Source organism: Piliocolobus tephrosceles, chromosome 19 (assembly GCF_002776525.5).
Source record: "Piliocolobus tephrosceles isolate RC106 chromosome 19, ASM277652v3, whole genome shotgun sequence".
Taxonomy (NCBI): domain Eukaryota; kingdom Metazoa; phylum Chordata; class Mammalia; order Primates; family Cercopithecidae; genus Piliocolobus; species Piliocolobus tephrosceles.
In genome coordinates, this window is record NC_045452.1 from 31,792,158 (window position 1) to 31,806,348 (window position 14,191).

Consider the following 14,191-nt stretch of genomic DNA (forward strand, 5'->3'; position numbering starts at 1 on the left):
GGAAGGAAGGAAGGAGGGAAGGAAGGAAGGAAGGAAGGAGGGAAGGAAGGAAGGAAGGAAGGAGGGAAGGAGGGAAGGAAGGAGGGAGGGAGGGAGGAAATCCCACATGCTTCTAGATTGCTAACAGGTAAAGGCAGAAATTATCATATAGAGGAATATGGTGGCCAGACGAGGTGGTTCACACCTCAGTCCCAGCACTTTGGGACACCAAGGCGAGAAGATCGCTTGAGCCCAGGAGTTTCAGACCAGCCTGGGCAACACAGTGAGACCCCATCTCTTAAAATATATTTATGTGCATATATAAAAATAAATAAAACCAGACCCAGCATGCACACACTGCATAGGAAAAGGGTGATAAATAGAGGAGTACTGAAATTAACAAACTTCAGTTCATCAGACACTATAAAATTATGGTTGCTTTTAAGAACCTTTACACACTGACAGGTGCACGAATGGAATTTCATTACCGGGACTTGCTTCAAAACAAAGGAACAGAAGGAACGGGCGAGGGGAGGCTGGCCAGGTACGTGTAACTTCTGAAGCTGAGTGAAAGAACGGGGGGGCTCTCTCTAAAGATTTCCAAATTAAAAAAGAATTTTTTAAGGACATCACTAAAAATGAAAAGATACACCCACCTATGGGCACAAGCGCACAACATACAGGGCACAGGCAGGGCAATAGTCCCCAGAGCAGGCCCAGAGCCCTGGCATGACACACACGCACACCCCATGCCGGGCGCTGCAACATGGAGGATGCCGTGCCCACATCCATCGCTCAGGAAACACACGAGGCCAGCCAGCCAGAGCCCTGAATCTCACCTCAGGGGACTCCTGCACCAAGGCTGGGGCACCACCAAGCCTGATGCCCATCGCCAGGGGACACCTGCTCTCTTCACACGCCTGACGTGCGTGGGCAAGGACCACATCTGGGATCTTCTCCAACAGGGCAGGGCGGGCACAAGAGGACGCAGCCCCAGCAACAGGCAACTCTATGTAGAGCACCTGGGTAGTCCCTGCTGTCTTTATTTTTGTGAATATTTTGTAAATTTGAAGTTATTTCCACATAAAAAGGTAAAATCAAGCTCCCCACCAGCCCGAGCCCGGGAGGTGCTCTCAGGAAAGCCACCACCGCCTCCAGCAGCTCTAGAAATGAGCCAGTTCATCCACCGGCGACAGCAGTGGGAACTCAGAGTACGCCAAAACAGCTGCGCTCCCCCCCCCCCCCCCCCCCGGCCCCCCGCCGGCCCAGGTAGCACCTAGGCTGGAGCAGAGGCGAGAATGTGCAGCAGGAATCTGCCCCGCTGCCCCCAGTAGTAAAGAAAACTTCACATAAATGTTCAACCCCACTTCTGCCAAAAGTAAGTAAAGACGGTGAAAGTGAAGAGAGACAGAAGTCAGCTACACTGTGGTGTCTCCCCTCTGCTGAGAACATCCTCTGCATGCCTGGGGTGCTTCAGGGAAGAGAACCAGGCCCAGCAGAACGGCGCCCCACAAAGCTAGGGGTGCGAATGACACGGTTGGGTCCCCAAGTTGTGGGGGGCAGGGCAGAGCTGTGTAAACGGCCAGGTGACTGTGGCCCATGGCCCTGCTCTGTGAAATGCTTTAGTTCAGGAAATGCCAGCATCTTAGGAGAGTCAGTGTGAGAGTGCAGAGGAAGGTGTGGGGAGGCCGGTGAGAAATACAGCCCACCCTGTGAGCACTCCGCTTCCCCAGCACAATTTGTATTTGCTTCAGCTTTTTCAATCAAAACAAATCTAGGCCGGGCACAGTGGCTTACGCCTGTAATCCCAACACTTTGGGAGGCTAAGGCAGGCGGATTACCTGAGGTCAGTCAAGAGTTCAAGACCAGCCTGGCCAACATGATGAAACCCCATCTCCACTAAAAATACAAAAATTAGCCAGGCATGGTGACATGCGCCTGTAATCCCAGCTACTTGGGAGGCTGAGGCAGGAGAATCGCTTGAGCCTGGGAGGCAGAGGTTGCAGTGAGCTGAGATTGTACCACTGCACTCCAGCTTGGGTGACAGAATAAGACTCCGTCTCAAAAAAAAAAAAAAAAGAAAAAGAAAAAGAAAAAGAAAAGAAAAAAAAAAAATCTGTTCCCACATACAGTAACGTCCATTTCAGTAGAGGACAATCCCTCCTGCTCGTCAGCCTGCACCGGGAAGGGCTCCATCATGAGCTGCCAGCCACAATCTGCACTAAAACCCAGAAAACCACCGAAGTCACAGGAGGGCAGGAATGAGTCCAGTGTTTCAAACGGCATTCAGGTCTGTTCCTCACGCAGAAGAGCAAGTGCTCCCGCAGACTGTGTCAACCCAGGCGCCCTCCCGGGCTCCCAAGCACTGGCTGGCCCTGCCCTGCAGCTCCTCCTTCCACTGTGTCGTCCTGGTGCTTCCTTCCCAAGTGCCCACCACTCTAGACCTGATGTAGGTCAAGCACAGGGAGTTGCCACCTGTGCCCTCAGTGCCCCTGCCATGCCTCCCAGTGCCACCCACAGCAGCCAACTCATGCACCCACACTGCCCGAGAGGCACCCACACAAGGCCTCCCAGTGCCACCCGCAGCAACCAACTCATGCACCCACATTGCCTGGGAGGTGCCCACACAGGGCTCCCCCAGGGGGCACTGAGCCAGAACTTTTATAAAACAAAATTAACAGCCAGAAATATGAAGGAAAAAAAGACTTCAAAACACAAGACAAAGGGGGCCGCGCCCAGTGGCTCTAACCTGTAACCCTAGCACTTTGGGAGGCTGAGGACCACTTGGGCCCAGGAGTTCAAGGCTGCAGTGAGCTATGACTGTGCCCCTTCACTCCAGCCTGGGTGACAGAGCAAGACCCCGCCTCAATTAAAAGAACAAAACCAAACCTCTGCAGGTGCCCACCAGGTGACAGCTGGGATCCTCACAGGGTCTACCTAGCAGACTCAATGCCCCCAAGACAGAACAGCTTCCCCACCCTCTGAGGACAGCTGTGCAGCTCAACAGCCTGGGGCTGCAGCAAGAGCCCAAGGGAGACACCGCCTCCCGACAGTGACCCCAGAAAAGGTTCCAGAATAGTAACACCTTGATTCCAGTCAACAGGAGTACCCTCCAGCATCGAACAGACTGGAGACTAAGGCCGGGGCTGGGCGAGGTGGCTCACGCCTGTAATCTCAACACTTTGGGAGGCCTAGGCAGGAGGACTGCTTAAGCCCAGGAATTCAAGATCAGCCTGGACAACACAGTGAGACCCTGTCTCTATAAAATCACAAATAGACTAGGGCCAGGTGGCCTCCAACAGTGTGGTAAGCGAGTCCGGGTAGGAAAAAAGTGCCAGCAGCCTTCCGAATTCCAGGGCCCCGGGTGCCTACCCTGCAGGGAATGGCAGACAGGCACTCTCCGGACTATGGGGGCCGAGGCCCGCCACCCAAGGCCCTTAGCAGCCGGCATACACCACCTGTGGGTGACCGTGTCTACACAGGACCTGAGGGGAGAGAACTGCCGGACCCCATTCTTGCCCCTTCTGCCGCCATTTCAGACACCCCACAGGGACTCATTTTGGGGGTTCCCACTGACTTCCAGGAAGTCCAAAAGCCGCTCTATGACCCCAGCTTACAGGCAGCCATCTGTCCTTGCCATGCTGACCCTTTTCCCCTGATCTCGCAGTGCCTCAAGCTCCAGGAATGGCTCAGAAGGGGTGCAGAGCCAGTGGTGACAGCACGGTGGGTTGAGGAGTCATCCCTGGAGCGATGTGTCTGGCAGAGGCCTTGGGGAGCTCAAAAGGATGGCGCTGGGGATGCACGACTGTTCATGAAGCCAAAGAGAAATTAAAAGAGGCACCAGAAGGAACTTTCTTCACATGAGATAGTTCAAGTTCAGGCCACCTGCTAACAACATCTATTAGGACACGGGATGGACCAACTCATCTTCATATCAAATCCAAGACAGGAGATCCAGACGAACTCCATAATGTGTGCCAAGTCCAAGCTTGGGGGACCTATCTGCTGAATGACTGGGTGGTGATGGGCTAGGACCAGCAGGTGGCCCAGGGCCGCCGAACAGCTCTGTTCACCTCCGTCCAACCACGTCGCTCTGCACACCAGGCACCATCTCTGCAGGCTCACCACTAACAAAGGGACCATCTGAGGACCTGCCTTTACCAACAAGACCAAGATTTCTTGGAAGAATATCAATTCCAGGAGTCAGTGTTTCTCTTTCTCTAAACATGCCTCTCATAGAGGATCTCCAGATGCAGCTGTGTCAAGGAGAACCAAAACTCAAGAGACTGCTCTGGATAACCATGCAAAATCCTTTAGAGAAGGGTCTCCCTCTGTCGCCCAGGCTGGAATACAAAGGTGCGATCAAAGCTCACTGCAGCCTCGAACTCCTGGGCTCAAGCAGTCCACCCACCTCAGCCTTCCAGTGTTAGGATTACTAGCCCGAGCCACCGCACCCAGTGAACTTTTCTAACAGCTGAAGTCAATCGAACTTAAATGCATGATGAGACGCAGCTAGGTATTTAAAGTTCGCCGCGCATTTTCACCTGACTGATGCTTCCCTTCCTAAGGCTGACCAAGACCAGTTGATCCTTTTAAGCTAAAAATAAAAAGTCCCCAGTGAAGGCCGGAGGAGCACCCTATCAGGGTGAAGGCGGGAGAAGCACCTCATTTGAATGAAAGTAGGAGAAGCACCTATCAGAAAGCCTTGCCTATCTGAGGTTCCTGTCCATGAGGTCAGAAGTTCAGGCTCTCTTAGTAGAGGAGCTCCTCCTAGAAGATCTGAAGCAGTCAAAGGAAACCAACCAACACAGGCTGTCTGCCTGCTGATCACAGTCTCTTTTAAGACACTTTCTATTTTGCATTCTGACGAACCTAGGAGTTTTGTTAAACAACTTATGCATGTATTTATCCCTCATTTCATGCAATTAACCAAAAAGAGTGACCATGAAACCCTGTTTGTCTTTTCACTCCATGTATGAACTCTCATGTGAATGAGTGCTGCAGCAATTCACGTTAAGGGAGCCCTAATTTCAAACTGGTGCAAATGGAAAAGACTTTCTCTTTTCCTTTAATGCTAAAGACAAAATGTCAGCCGGGCGCGGTGGCTCAAGCCTGTAATCCCAGCACTTTGGGAGGCTGAGACGGGCGGATCACGAGGTCAGGAGATCGAGACCATCCTGGCTAACACGGTGAAACCCCCGTCTCTACTAAAAATACAAAAAACTAGCCGGGCGAGGTGGCGGGCGCCTGTAGTCCCAGCCACTCCGGAGGCTGAGGCAGGAGAATGGCGGGAACCCGGGAGGCGGAGCTTGCAGTGAGCTGAGATCTGGCCACTGCACTCCAGCCCGGGCGACAGAGCGAGACTCCGTCTCAAAAAAAAAAAAAAGACAAAATGTCATCCTATACACATGCAGCTCAATCACTGTTAATAAAAACTGACGTATGCTGAAGAGAGGCAGTGAAAAGAAAAAACAGGGCTAGGCACAGTGGTTCACGCCTGTAATCCCAGCACTTTGGGAGGCCAAGGCAGGCGGATCACCTGAAGTCACTAGTTTGAGACCATCCTGGGCAACATGGTGAAACCCCAGCTCTACTAAAAATACAAAAATCAGCCAGGCACCATGGCTCACACCTGTAGTCCCAGCTACTCAGGAGGCTGAGGCACAAGGATCCCTTGAACCTGGGAGGTGGAGGCTGCAGTGAGCCGAGATCATGCCACTGCACTCCAGCCTGGGCAAAAGAGTGAGACTCCATCTCAAAAAAAAAAAAGAGAGATGAACAGAAAAGAAAAAATAACAATAAATCAATGTAAGGTCTGGCATGGTGGCTCACGCCTGTAATCCCAGCATTTTGGGAGGCCGAGGTAGGCAGATCACTTGAGCCCAGGAGTACGAGACCAACCTAAACCCCATCTTACCAAAAAATAAAAACATTAGCAGGACATGGTGGCACACGCCTGTGGTCCCAGCTACTCAGGAGGCTGAGGTGAGGGAGTCGCTTGAGCCCAGGAAGTTGAGGCTGTAGTAAGCCATGATCATGCCACTGTACCCCAGTCTGAGCAAAAGAGCAGGACTCTGTTCAAGAGTCTCTCCTGCTTCAGCCTCCTGAACAGCTGGGATTACAGGCGTGCACCACCACACCTGGCTAATTTTTATATTTTTAGTACAGATGGGGTTTCACCATGTTAGCCAGGCTGGTCTCGAACTCCTGACCTTGTGATCTGCCCACCCTCACGTACCCAGCCCTGCCTGTTTTTCAAAGTGTTTATTTACCGCTGTCTTTTTAAAAAACTATCTTTTTTAGCCTGCTGCAGTGGCTCACGCCTGTAATCCCAGCACTTTGGGAGGCCAAGGCGGGTGGATGACCTGAGGTCAGCAGTTCGAGACCATCCTGGCCAATATGGTGAAACCACGTCTCTACTAAAAATACAAAAATGGGCTGGGTGTGGTGGCACGTGCCTGTAATCCTAGCTACTAGGGAGGCGGAGGCAGAGGTTGAACCCTTGAACCCAGGAGGCAGAGGTTGCAGTGAGCCAAGATCACGGACGGCACTGTACTCCAGCCTGGGCAACAAAGCGAGACTCTGTCTCCAAAAAAAAAAAAAAAAAAGTAAAAAAAAATAAAAGCAGTCAGTCCCTAAAGGCAGATTCTGTTCTGTCCACAGGGAATAAGCAAGATCCCCTTTCTCTAAAATCTCCAAAACACTGCTTAGATGGGGTCACATCCTCCTCCAGTGTGCCTGGCTGGCCTGAAGCTCTAGACGGGTCCTACCCCAGAGCCATGGGTTAGTGCACACCCTAACCAACTAGACTCAGCATCCCTGCCAACAGCTGCACATCGAGAAGCTTCACCATGGGCGAGGCACAGTGGCTCGTGCCTGTAGTCCCAGCTGAGGATGGGAGGAGGCTGAGGCGGGAAGATCGCTTGAGTCTAAGAGTTTGAGACTACAGTGAGCCATGATCACACCACTGCACTCCAACATGGGCAACAGAACAAGACCCTGTCTCTAAACACAAAATAAAAAACAAGTAAGAATCTTCACCCTCATCTACACAAAATTCAAATGCACAGCTGAGGCTTCCTACATGCACCCAGGGTAGTGCCCAGGGCCTAAGAACAGGGCTGCCAGATCAGCTGCCTCTCAGGCCACAGCAAGGCTGTAAACCTGGTTTCAGGCAGCAGTCAGTACTGTGTTGAGAGGCTGCCCCTCACAACCACCCCAGAGATGGGTCCAGCACCATGGTGCCAACAGGCCAGGCGCACTGGGAGCTCCTCCACTGGTGGCAAGGTGGCCTGAAGCACCAGCATCTCCTGGAGACTGGGAAACCCAAACTGCAGAGACTGCGGCCAAGAACACTTGTCCAGGTTTGTTTCTGTCTCTCTACTCGAAGCTAAAATAATAGTTTATTCCTAAGTTAGGAAAAGAACAGAACCACATAGTACGTGGTCTAGCTCCAACACCTGCTTTCAAATATTTAGGTCCAAAGCACGAGTTTTCTTCTCAATCAGCCCTGGCCACTTCAGGCCCCCGCGTCTCTGCATGCAAACGCTGCCTCCTGCAAACAGTCCTGCTTACCCAACACCAGGAGCCAAAGAATAGGGCGTGGGGCCCGGCCAGGCGCTGCCTCTCCCAGAGCAGGTCATCATCTGGTACTGGCCAGGGAAGGGAGCACTTCAGATTTTTGGCTTCTCATTTTGTTAGATCACATTTTGTTTATTTTGCTTCAATTTCAGTAAAGCTGAAATTTTTAGACCTCTTATACAGAAGCTCTTAATACAAACCCTACATTTTTTGACTCATAGGTAGAAATCCAAGCAAAACCATCTCTTCAAAGTCAGATTAATCTACAAAGACAAACACCTTGGTTTTGACAGGGGTTTTCTCTGGATGGGAAGGATTATGAGCATTTTTTGTTCATTCTGTCTGAATTGACTAATTCTCTGAGTATTTACAGCTCTGTGAAAAGAAACGACTTCTCTTTGGCCAAGTAGAGTAATATTAACAAAAATCACTTAAAACTTTTTGTTTTTTTGAGACAGAGTCTCACTCTGTCACCCAGGCTGGAATGCAGCAGCACAATCTTGGCTCACTGCAACCTCCCAGCCTCACCATCCAATGCAGCTCAGCCTGCATGTGTCCCACCTGTGCTGTGCTGCCCTCCCCTCACATGTGGAACAGGTCTGACACCTCAGAGGGTCCTGCTCGCTGACCCCCAGCAGTCCTGGAAGGTCTGTATGGTACTGGGGCTCCGGGCATTTCCCCCAGCCAAGCTGCAAGCTCAGCACCAGGCTGGCTCTCCCCGCCCTGTTGACCGGCAGGCCCCATCTGTGCTCACAGCTTCTCCCCTTGTTTGGCCACTCTGTCCTCAGGGCATCTGCAGCAAGTGGGGGGCACAGCACGGGAAACGGGGCCAATGCCACAGCAGTGGATGTCCCGATGCCAAAGTCACTGGGAAGCCCAGGCCAGAGCCCCTCGGGTTGAGAGTCATACAGAGTTTCTGCGTGGGCTTCATTCCTTCTTAAAGTTTAGTCACTGAAATTCTTAAAAATCTTCACCCTTGGCTGGGCATGGTGGCTCACGTCTATAGTCCTAGCACTTTGGGATGCAGAGGTGGGCAGACTGCCTGAGCTCAGGAGTTCCAGACCACGCTGGGCAACATGGTGAAACACCACCTCTACTAAAAATACAAAAATAGCTGGGCATGGGAGCACACGCCTATAGTCCCAGCTATTCGGGAGGCTGAGGCACAAGAATTGCTGGGAGCTGGCAGCAGAGGTTGCAGTGAGCTGAGATTGTGCCACTATACTCCAGCCTGGGCAACAGAGAAAAACCCCATTGAAAATAGGAAAAAAAAAAAAAAAAAAAAAAAGCTGAGCAAGTGCTATAATTCCAGCACTTTGGGAAGCCAAGGTGGGCAGATCACTTGAGGTCAGGCGTTTGAGACCAGCCTAGCCAACATGGTGAAACCCTGTCTCTATTTTAAAAATACAAAAATTTGCCGAGTGCAGTAGCTCACGCCTGTAATCCCAGCACTTTGGGAGGCCGAGGCGGGCGGATCACGAGGTCAGGAGATCGAGACCATCCTGGCTAACATGGTGAAACCCCGTCTCTACTAAAAATACAAAAAATTAGCCGGGCGTGGTGGCGGGTGCCTGTAGTCCCAACTACTCGGGAGGCTAAGGCAGGAGAATGGCGTGAACCCAGGACACGGAGCTTGCAGTGAGCCGAGATCACATCACTGCACTTCAGCCTGGGCGGCAGAGCAAGACTCCATCTCAAAAAAAAAAAAAAAAAAATTTGTCAGGCATGGTGGTGCATGCCTGCAGTCCCAGCTACTCAGGAGGCTGAAGCAGGAGAACTGCTTGAACCTGGGAGGCGGGGGTTGCAGAGAGCCGAGATTGCACCACTACACTCCAGCCTGGGCAACAAAGCGAAACTCCATCTCAAAAAAAAAACTAGAAAACTATAGATCATTCCAAGCCTACAGACTAAAATCTTTTACAACATCTATTCCCCGAAAAGACGTGGTAAACAAGCAGAACCACACTTCAGGGGAATATCAGGAAGCTGCGCCAACAGGAAGCGCAACGATCACCCAGCACGGGCCCTGCAGGCTGTGCCTGCGTCCTCCCTGGGTCCTGCACTGCAGGCTCCTTCTGGACCCAATGCTTGGACACGCTTACCTCTGCGGGGGTATATAAGGAGCGCACACGGTCGGCAGGACCGCGCAGGGCTCAGCCAGAGCCTTCTTAGCCTTTTTTGCCTTCTTCCTGACCTTGGATGTGGACCTGACAGTTTTGACCGAGCTGTCTTTTCGACAGACGCCATTTTTCATTTCGACATCCCCGTAAATATTCAGAGGCCTCCGGGTGCAGCCTGGAGGTGTGTGGACATCACAGTAAGCGGTCTTTCTGACGGAGAAGGTGGTGCCACCACCAGTCAGTTCCTTCACGGGCTCCATTTTCATGTACAGGCCAGCCTTCTGGGCACACGTCACATGGAATGCTGTGTAGCAGTTTGCTTTGTGGCACTGGATGCAGGCACCCACGCCCTTCTGCTTACAGAGGTAGCATGTCAGTTTCCACCGGGCTGGGGGAATGTTCCTCACCCCGTCAATGGGCTCGATGAACACCGTGTTGGCAAAGCCGACCTCTGGGATCCACAGGGCACACACCACGTGACCCCAGCGGTCGTCATCTGTCTTTTTGAAGGCACCACCCTTGTTGGGGCACAGCACACAGTCGGCAGGCCGGGCCCGGGACTGCAGGCAGTGGCGGCAGAGCCACTGGCCCTCGGGGATGTAGGGCACCCCGTAGCACTCCTGGTGCACGGCCAGGTTGCACATGTCACAGAAGAGGATCACATTGCTGTTCTGGCACTCCCCGTCCATGCAGATGCAGCACACGGCGTCCTCATCTATCAGAGACTGCTGCTCGCCCTGCTTCTGGTTCTCGCAGTGCGACTCCTTCTCGAAGCGGTCCATCAGGAACTCAAACATGCTCTGCGACACGGCAGGGACGCAGTCGCCCTTGCGCTTCTCGTTGACGATCTCCAGCCAGGCGTAGTCCTCCTCGTCCATGTCGTACTCCACCTCGTTGTCCAGTTCCTCGGCCGACTTCTCGATGAACTTGTAGTACACCGGAGGCCTCCTGGGGGCGGATGGAGGGCTGTACTCCACGATGCGCACCTTGGGCTCTGGGAGGGCGCTGGCCGAGGCCGGCGTGCCGTGGGCGCTGGGGAGGGCTTCATTTTTCTTTTTGACTCTGTTGTTTTTGTGACGCTTAGTTCTTAAGCAGACAGGGGGCCGCTCGCTGTTTTCCTTATTGCTGTTGCATTCACTCATCTCTTGAGCCGTGAGGTCATCTTCTAATATGATCTCCAGGGGATCAAAAATACTGATCCTGTGCAAGCGCCCTTCAATTTCTATCTCTACCATCCTTTGAGCTTGAGCGTAGGTCAGCGTTTCTCGCGTGGGGGAGTGTTTAACACTGCACGGGGAGGAAGGATGCCTCGCTGCAGAGCCTCGATGACATCGTCCTTTCCTCCTCATTTGGTAATGATTACCTAAAATAAACGCAAAGGTAAAGTTAATTCTATGCAGTGTGACCAAAGACTCGAGAAAGCTGCAAAAGTACGCTTGGGCAGATCTAGCTCACCAGCTCAAAGCCCAATCAAAGCAAAACTCACAACTAACTTCTTTCCGAGGTGTCAAAAACCACGCATCCAGGCCTGAGCAACTCCCCAGGACCAGGGAGAGAACAGCGGTAACAGGAAGAGAGGCAGCCTGAGGAGCCCTCCTGAGCACCTGCGTCCCTATCACCATGCACCAGTCCCCTCTCAGACCACACCAACAAGCTGCAGAGACCACAGAAATGCTCCCCAAGAAGGAGGGGTCTGGCCCAGAGCCCACAGCTGCAGGACTTTCCTGGCATGCAGGCGATCCCCCAGAAAGTCCACATACAGGGCTGCACCCCACCAGACGCAGAGGCTATGCCCACCAGAGAGGTCCTATCGGATATTCCCCCTAAACCACTCTTCCCCTCCCCACTGCTCCCAGGAGAGCACCCCCATGAGCCCAGAGTCACCACAGTCCTTGCAGCATTCCTGCTGGGCTAGGGGTAGGAGACAGACCACAGCCTGTCCACGCTCTATAGACAGGCCCTCCACACGCACACCACAGCACAGGGGAGCCCTGTACTGGTCTGAGGGGACAGTCTTCGCCCCTGGGAGGCCCCAACCCCGTTTCTGCAGAGCCTTGGCAGTGACCACCATGGAAACACCCACAGGCCGAGTCAACGTCAACCTGGCCCTTCCCCTCAGGGGCACTCCTCAAGCCCCAGTGAGACAATGGTGCTGGCCATCTCCTCCTTTCCGAGTGAATCCAGATACGTGCAATACACTAAAGGGCATCTCTCCGTTCTCCCCGGCACACGTGAAGGTAGACGCTCCACTCAGGCTACACAGCGAGGGGCGGCCCCCAGGACCCCCTCGCAGCTTGCAGAGACCCTCACCTGGAGGGTCGCCAGCGCTGGCTCAGGTGCCTGAAGACTTGGCCACAGAGATTTAGGAGAATGTGCAAAACCAGTGAGCTGCCACCCATACCTCCAGCTCCTTGTGGCAGAGGCCTCTGCTGTTCGAACACCACGGACTGTGTCTATTCCCAGCTGTCCCTGGGGTGCCTCGTGCGTGGGCACCTCCAGTGAAGACCACCACCCACCGGGCAGTGCCTCCCTCCAAAGCGCTACACTTCACTGACAGGAAGCAAAATGATTTTTCAGTGACTGACTCGCAAAACAAATATTCTCAGCTGAAGCCCAAGGCCCACTCTGCATCTAACCCTGCGAGGTCAGGGACGCCTGGCGCCGGGGCCCCGGGGGAGCAGGGGCACCCGCAGCAGCCTGGCTTCAGAGCCTCACCCTGATCTACTGGGCCTCAGAAAAAGCCCTCAGGGAGCAGGTTTCCCTCGTGAGTCCCGAAAGGAAATCCCAGCCGACTTCAAGGGCACTTCTTAAGACAGACCCTCCAGCCACTGTGTATCTTTCTCTGTATCAGACAGAAATCCTCATTGTATGCTGAAACTAAATAGCAATTACCTACAGAGAGAACAGGAGAGAAAATGTGGTCAAGCCAAACCTCAGCCCCCTTGCGTCTCCAGGGCCTCCAGGTACCCACTCAACCCTGGATTCCTGGAGAGCTGTCAGTACAGCCACCCCCAGCCGGCCCTGTGAGCCCTGCAGAGGCGACACCACGGCCTGCAGAGAGCCACCCTCGTGCACCCGGGACGGCGACACGCGTCATTACTGAGGTGGGGCAGAAGCAACAGTTGGTTACTCACCAGATCAGAAACCAACCTGTAATTTTCCCCTGGACGGCAAAGTCCGGAGTCGCCCTAACGACAAGCAGCCCCGGGAAACCCAGTCTCTCCCAGGGAGCCGCGAAGCTCTTCATCTCAACACTTTCTCCAAGCGGAGAACTGAACCGAAGGCTTCACGGCCACCGCAGCTCTCACCACGCAACTGGGACCCGGGGAAAGTGGACCCCGGGCAGCGCAGGGCCACCCACGCCCTTCTCTGCTTCGCCGCTTCCCCCCGGGCCGGCTCTGTCCGCGCCGGGACAAGCATTGCCACCGGGAGGGATCCGCGGGGGCACACACGTCGCTTCTCCAGGAACGATTCCCGTAAATACCCCCGAAGAGCTCTGCGGCCCAAAAGCAGGGAAGGCTGCCCACAAGGCGGCCGCTTCCCTCTTCCCACCGCCCGCCCCGGGAGAAGCCGACCGCGCGCCGGGCCTCTCCGGACGGCCACGGGAGCCGCGGCCGCTGAGCTGGGCGAAGTCGTGTGGAGCGCACAGCACTCGGGACGGCGCCGGGCCCGGCGGACAAACATCCGCCGACGCCACTGGCTGCACCCCCGCCTGGAGACCGGCCTCAAACCCAGCCCCGACGGCCGCGCTTTCTGGGGCACCGGGCCGCACCCCGCGGGGCAGGGGCTCCTGCTGCTAAGGATCCTCCGAACTCCCGCGTCCGCTCGCGACAGCCGCGTTTCCCGCGAACTGCGCTTCAATCGTGTCACGCGTTTAAAAGGCCCGGGGGAGCCTCGCGTTCGTCGCGAGGCGTCTCCCTGCAAACGCCCGGGAGGCTGCGGTGCCGGTTCTCAAGCCCGGCCGCCGCAGGCCGCGCGGCTCCTGGGCGATGTCGGGGCGCGGCCCTGCTCACAGGGAGTTCCCGTCTGGGCAGAGCTCGGCGGGCCTGTTACATAAGGGGCGGCCCGGCCGGCTCGGCGGCTGCCCGAGGCCCGACCCGACTCGAGCGCGGACTCCGGGCGGGCGCCGCGGCCCAGGCCGCCGAGACCCACAGCCGGACTCGGCCTCCCTCGACTCCCCGGCCTGACCTCCCCGGTCTCCCCGCCCGGCCTCCCAGTCTCCCTGCCTGTCTCCCCGGCCGCCCGGCCCGACCTCCCCGGTCTCCCCGCCCGGCCTCCCCGGCATCCCGGGCTCCCGGTCCGCGGACAATGCGGAGCCGCCGCCGCCGCCGCCGCCAAACATGGCGTCGGCACCACAACCCCGCACCGACGGGCCGAGGCGGCGGCGGCCCGGGCGGCCCGCGAGGCGGCGGGGAGGCCTCCACGGCCAGGCCTCCGCCCACTCACCTTCGGGGCGCCGCGGCCGCGGGAGCCCGGCAAGCGGGCGGGCGCGGGGGCCGGCGCGGCCGAGG

At 55.3% G+C, this 14,191-nt stretch overlaps 1 protein-coding gene across 12 annotated transcripts in view; it reads right to left on the minus strand.

Moving 5' to 3' along the window:
• The window catches only part of BRD1 (bromodomain containing 1), a 55,137-nt gene extending 40,952 nt beyond the window's left edge, over window positions 1-14,185 (minus strand). For 5 of the 12 annotated variants that reach the window (XM_023221701.2, XM_023221702.2, XM_023221700.2 and 2 more), the window contains exon 1: window positions 9,663-11,043. In XM_023221701.2, the coding sequence (XP_023077469.1) occupies window positions 9,663-11,029 (1,367 nt within the window). In that variant the 5' untranslated portion in view covers window positions 11,030-11,043. Of the gene's footprint in view, window positions 1-9,662; window positions 11,044-12,395; window positions 12,760-12,830; window positions 13,533-14,126 lie in introns of those variants that run through there. The other 7 variants (XR_002733548.3, XR_002733549.2, XM_023221698.2 and 4 more) reach the window with 7 other exon arrangements.
• Window positions 14,186-14,191: the final 6 nt, after the last annotated feature.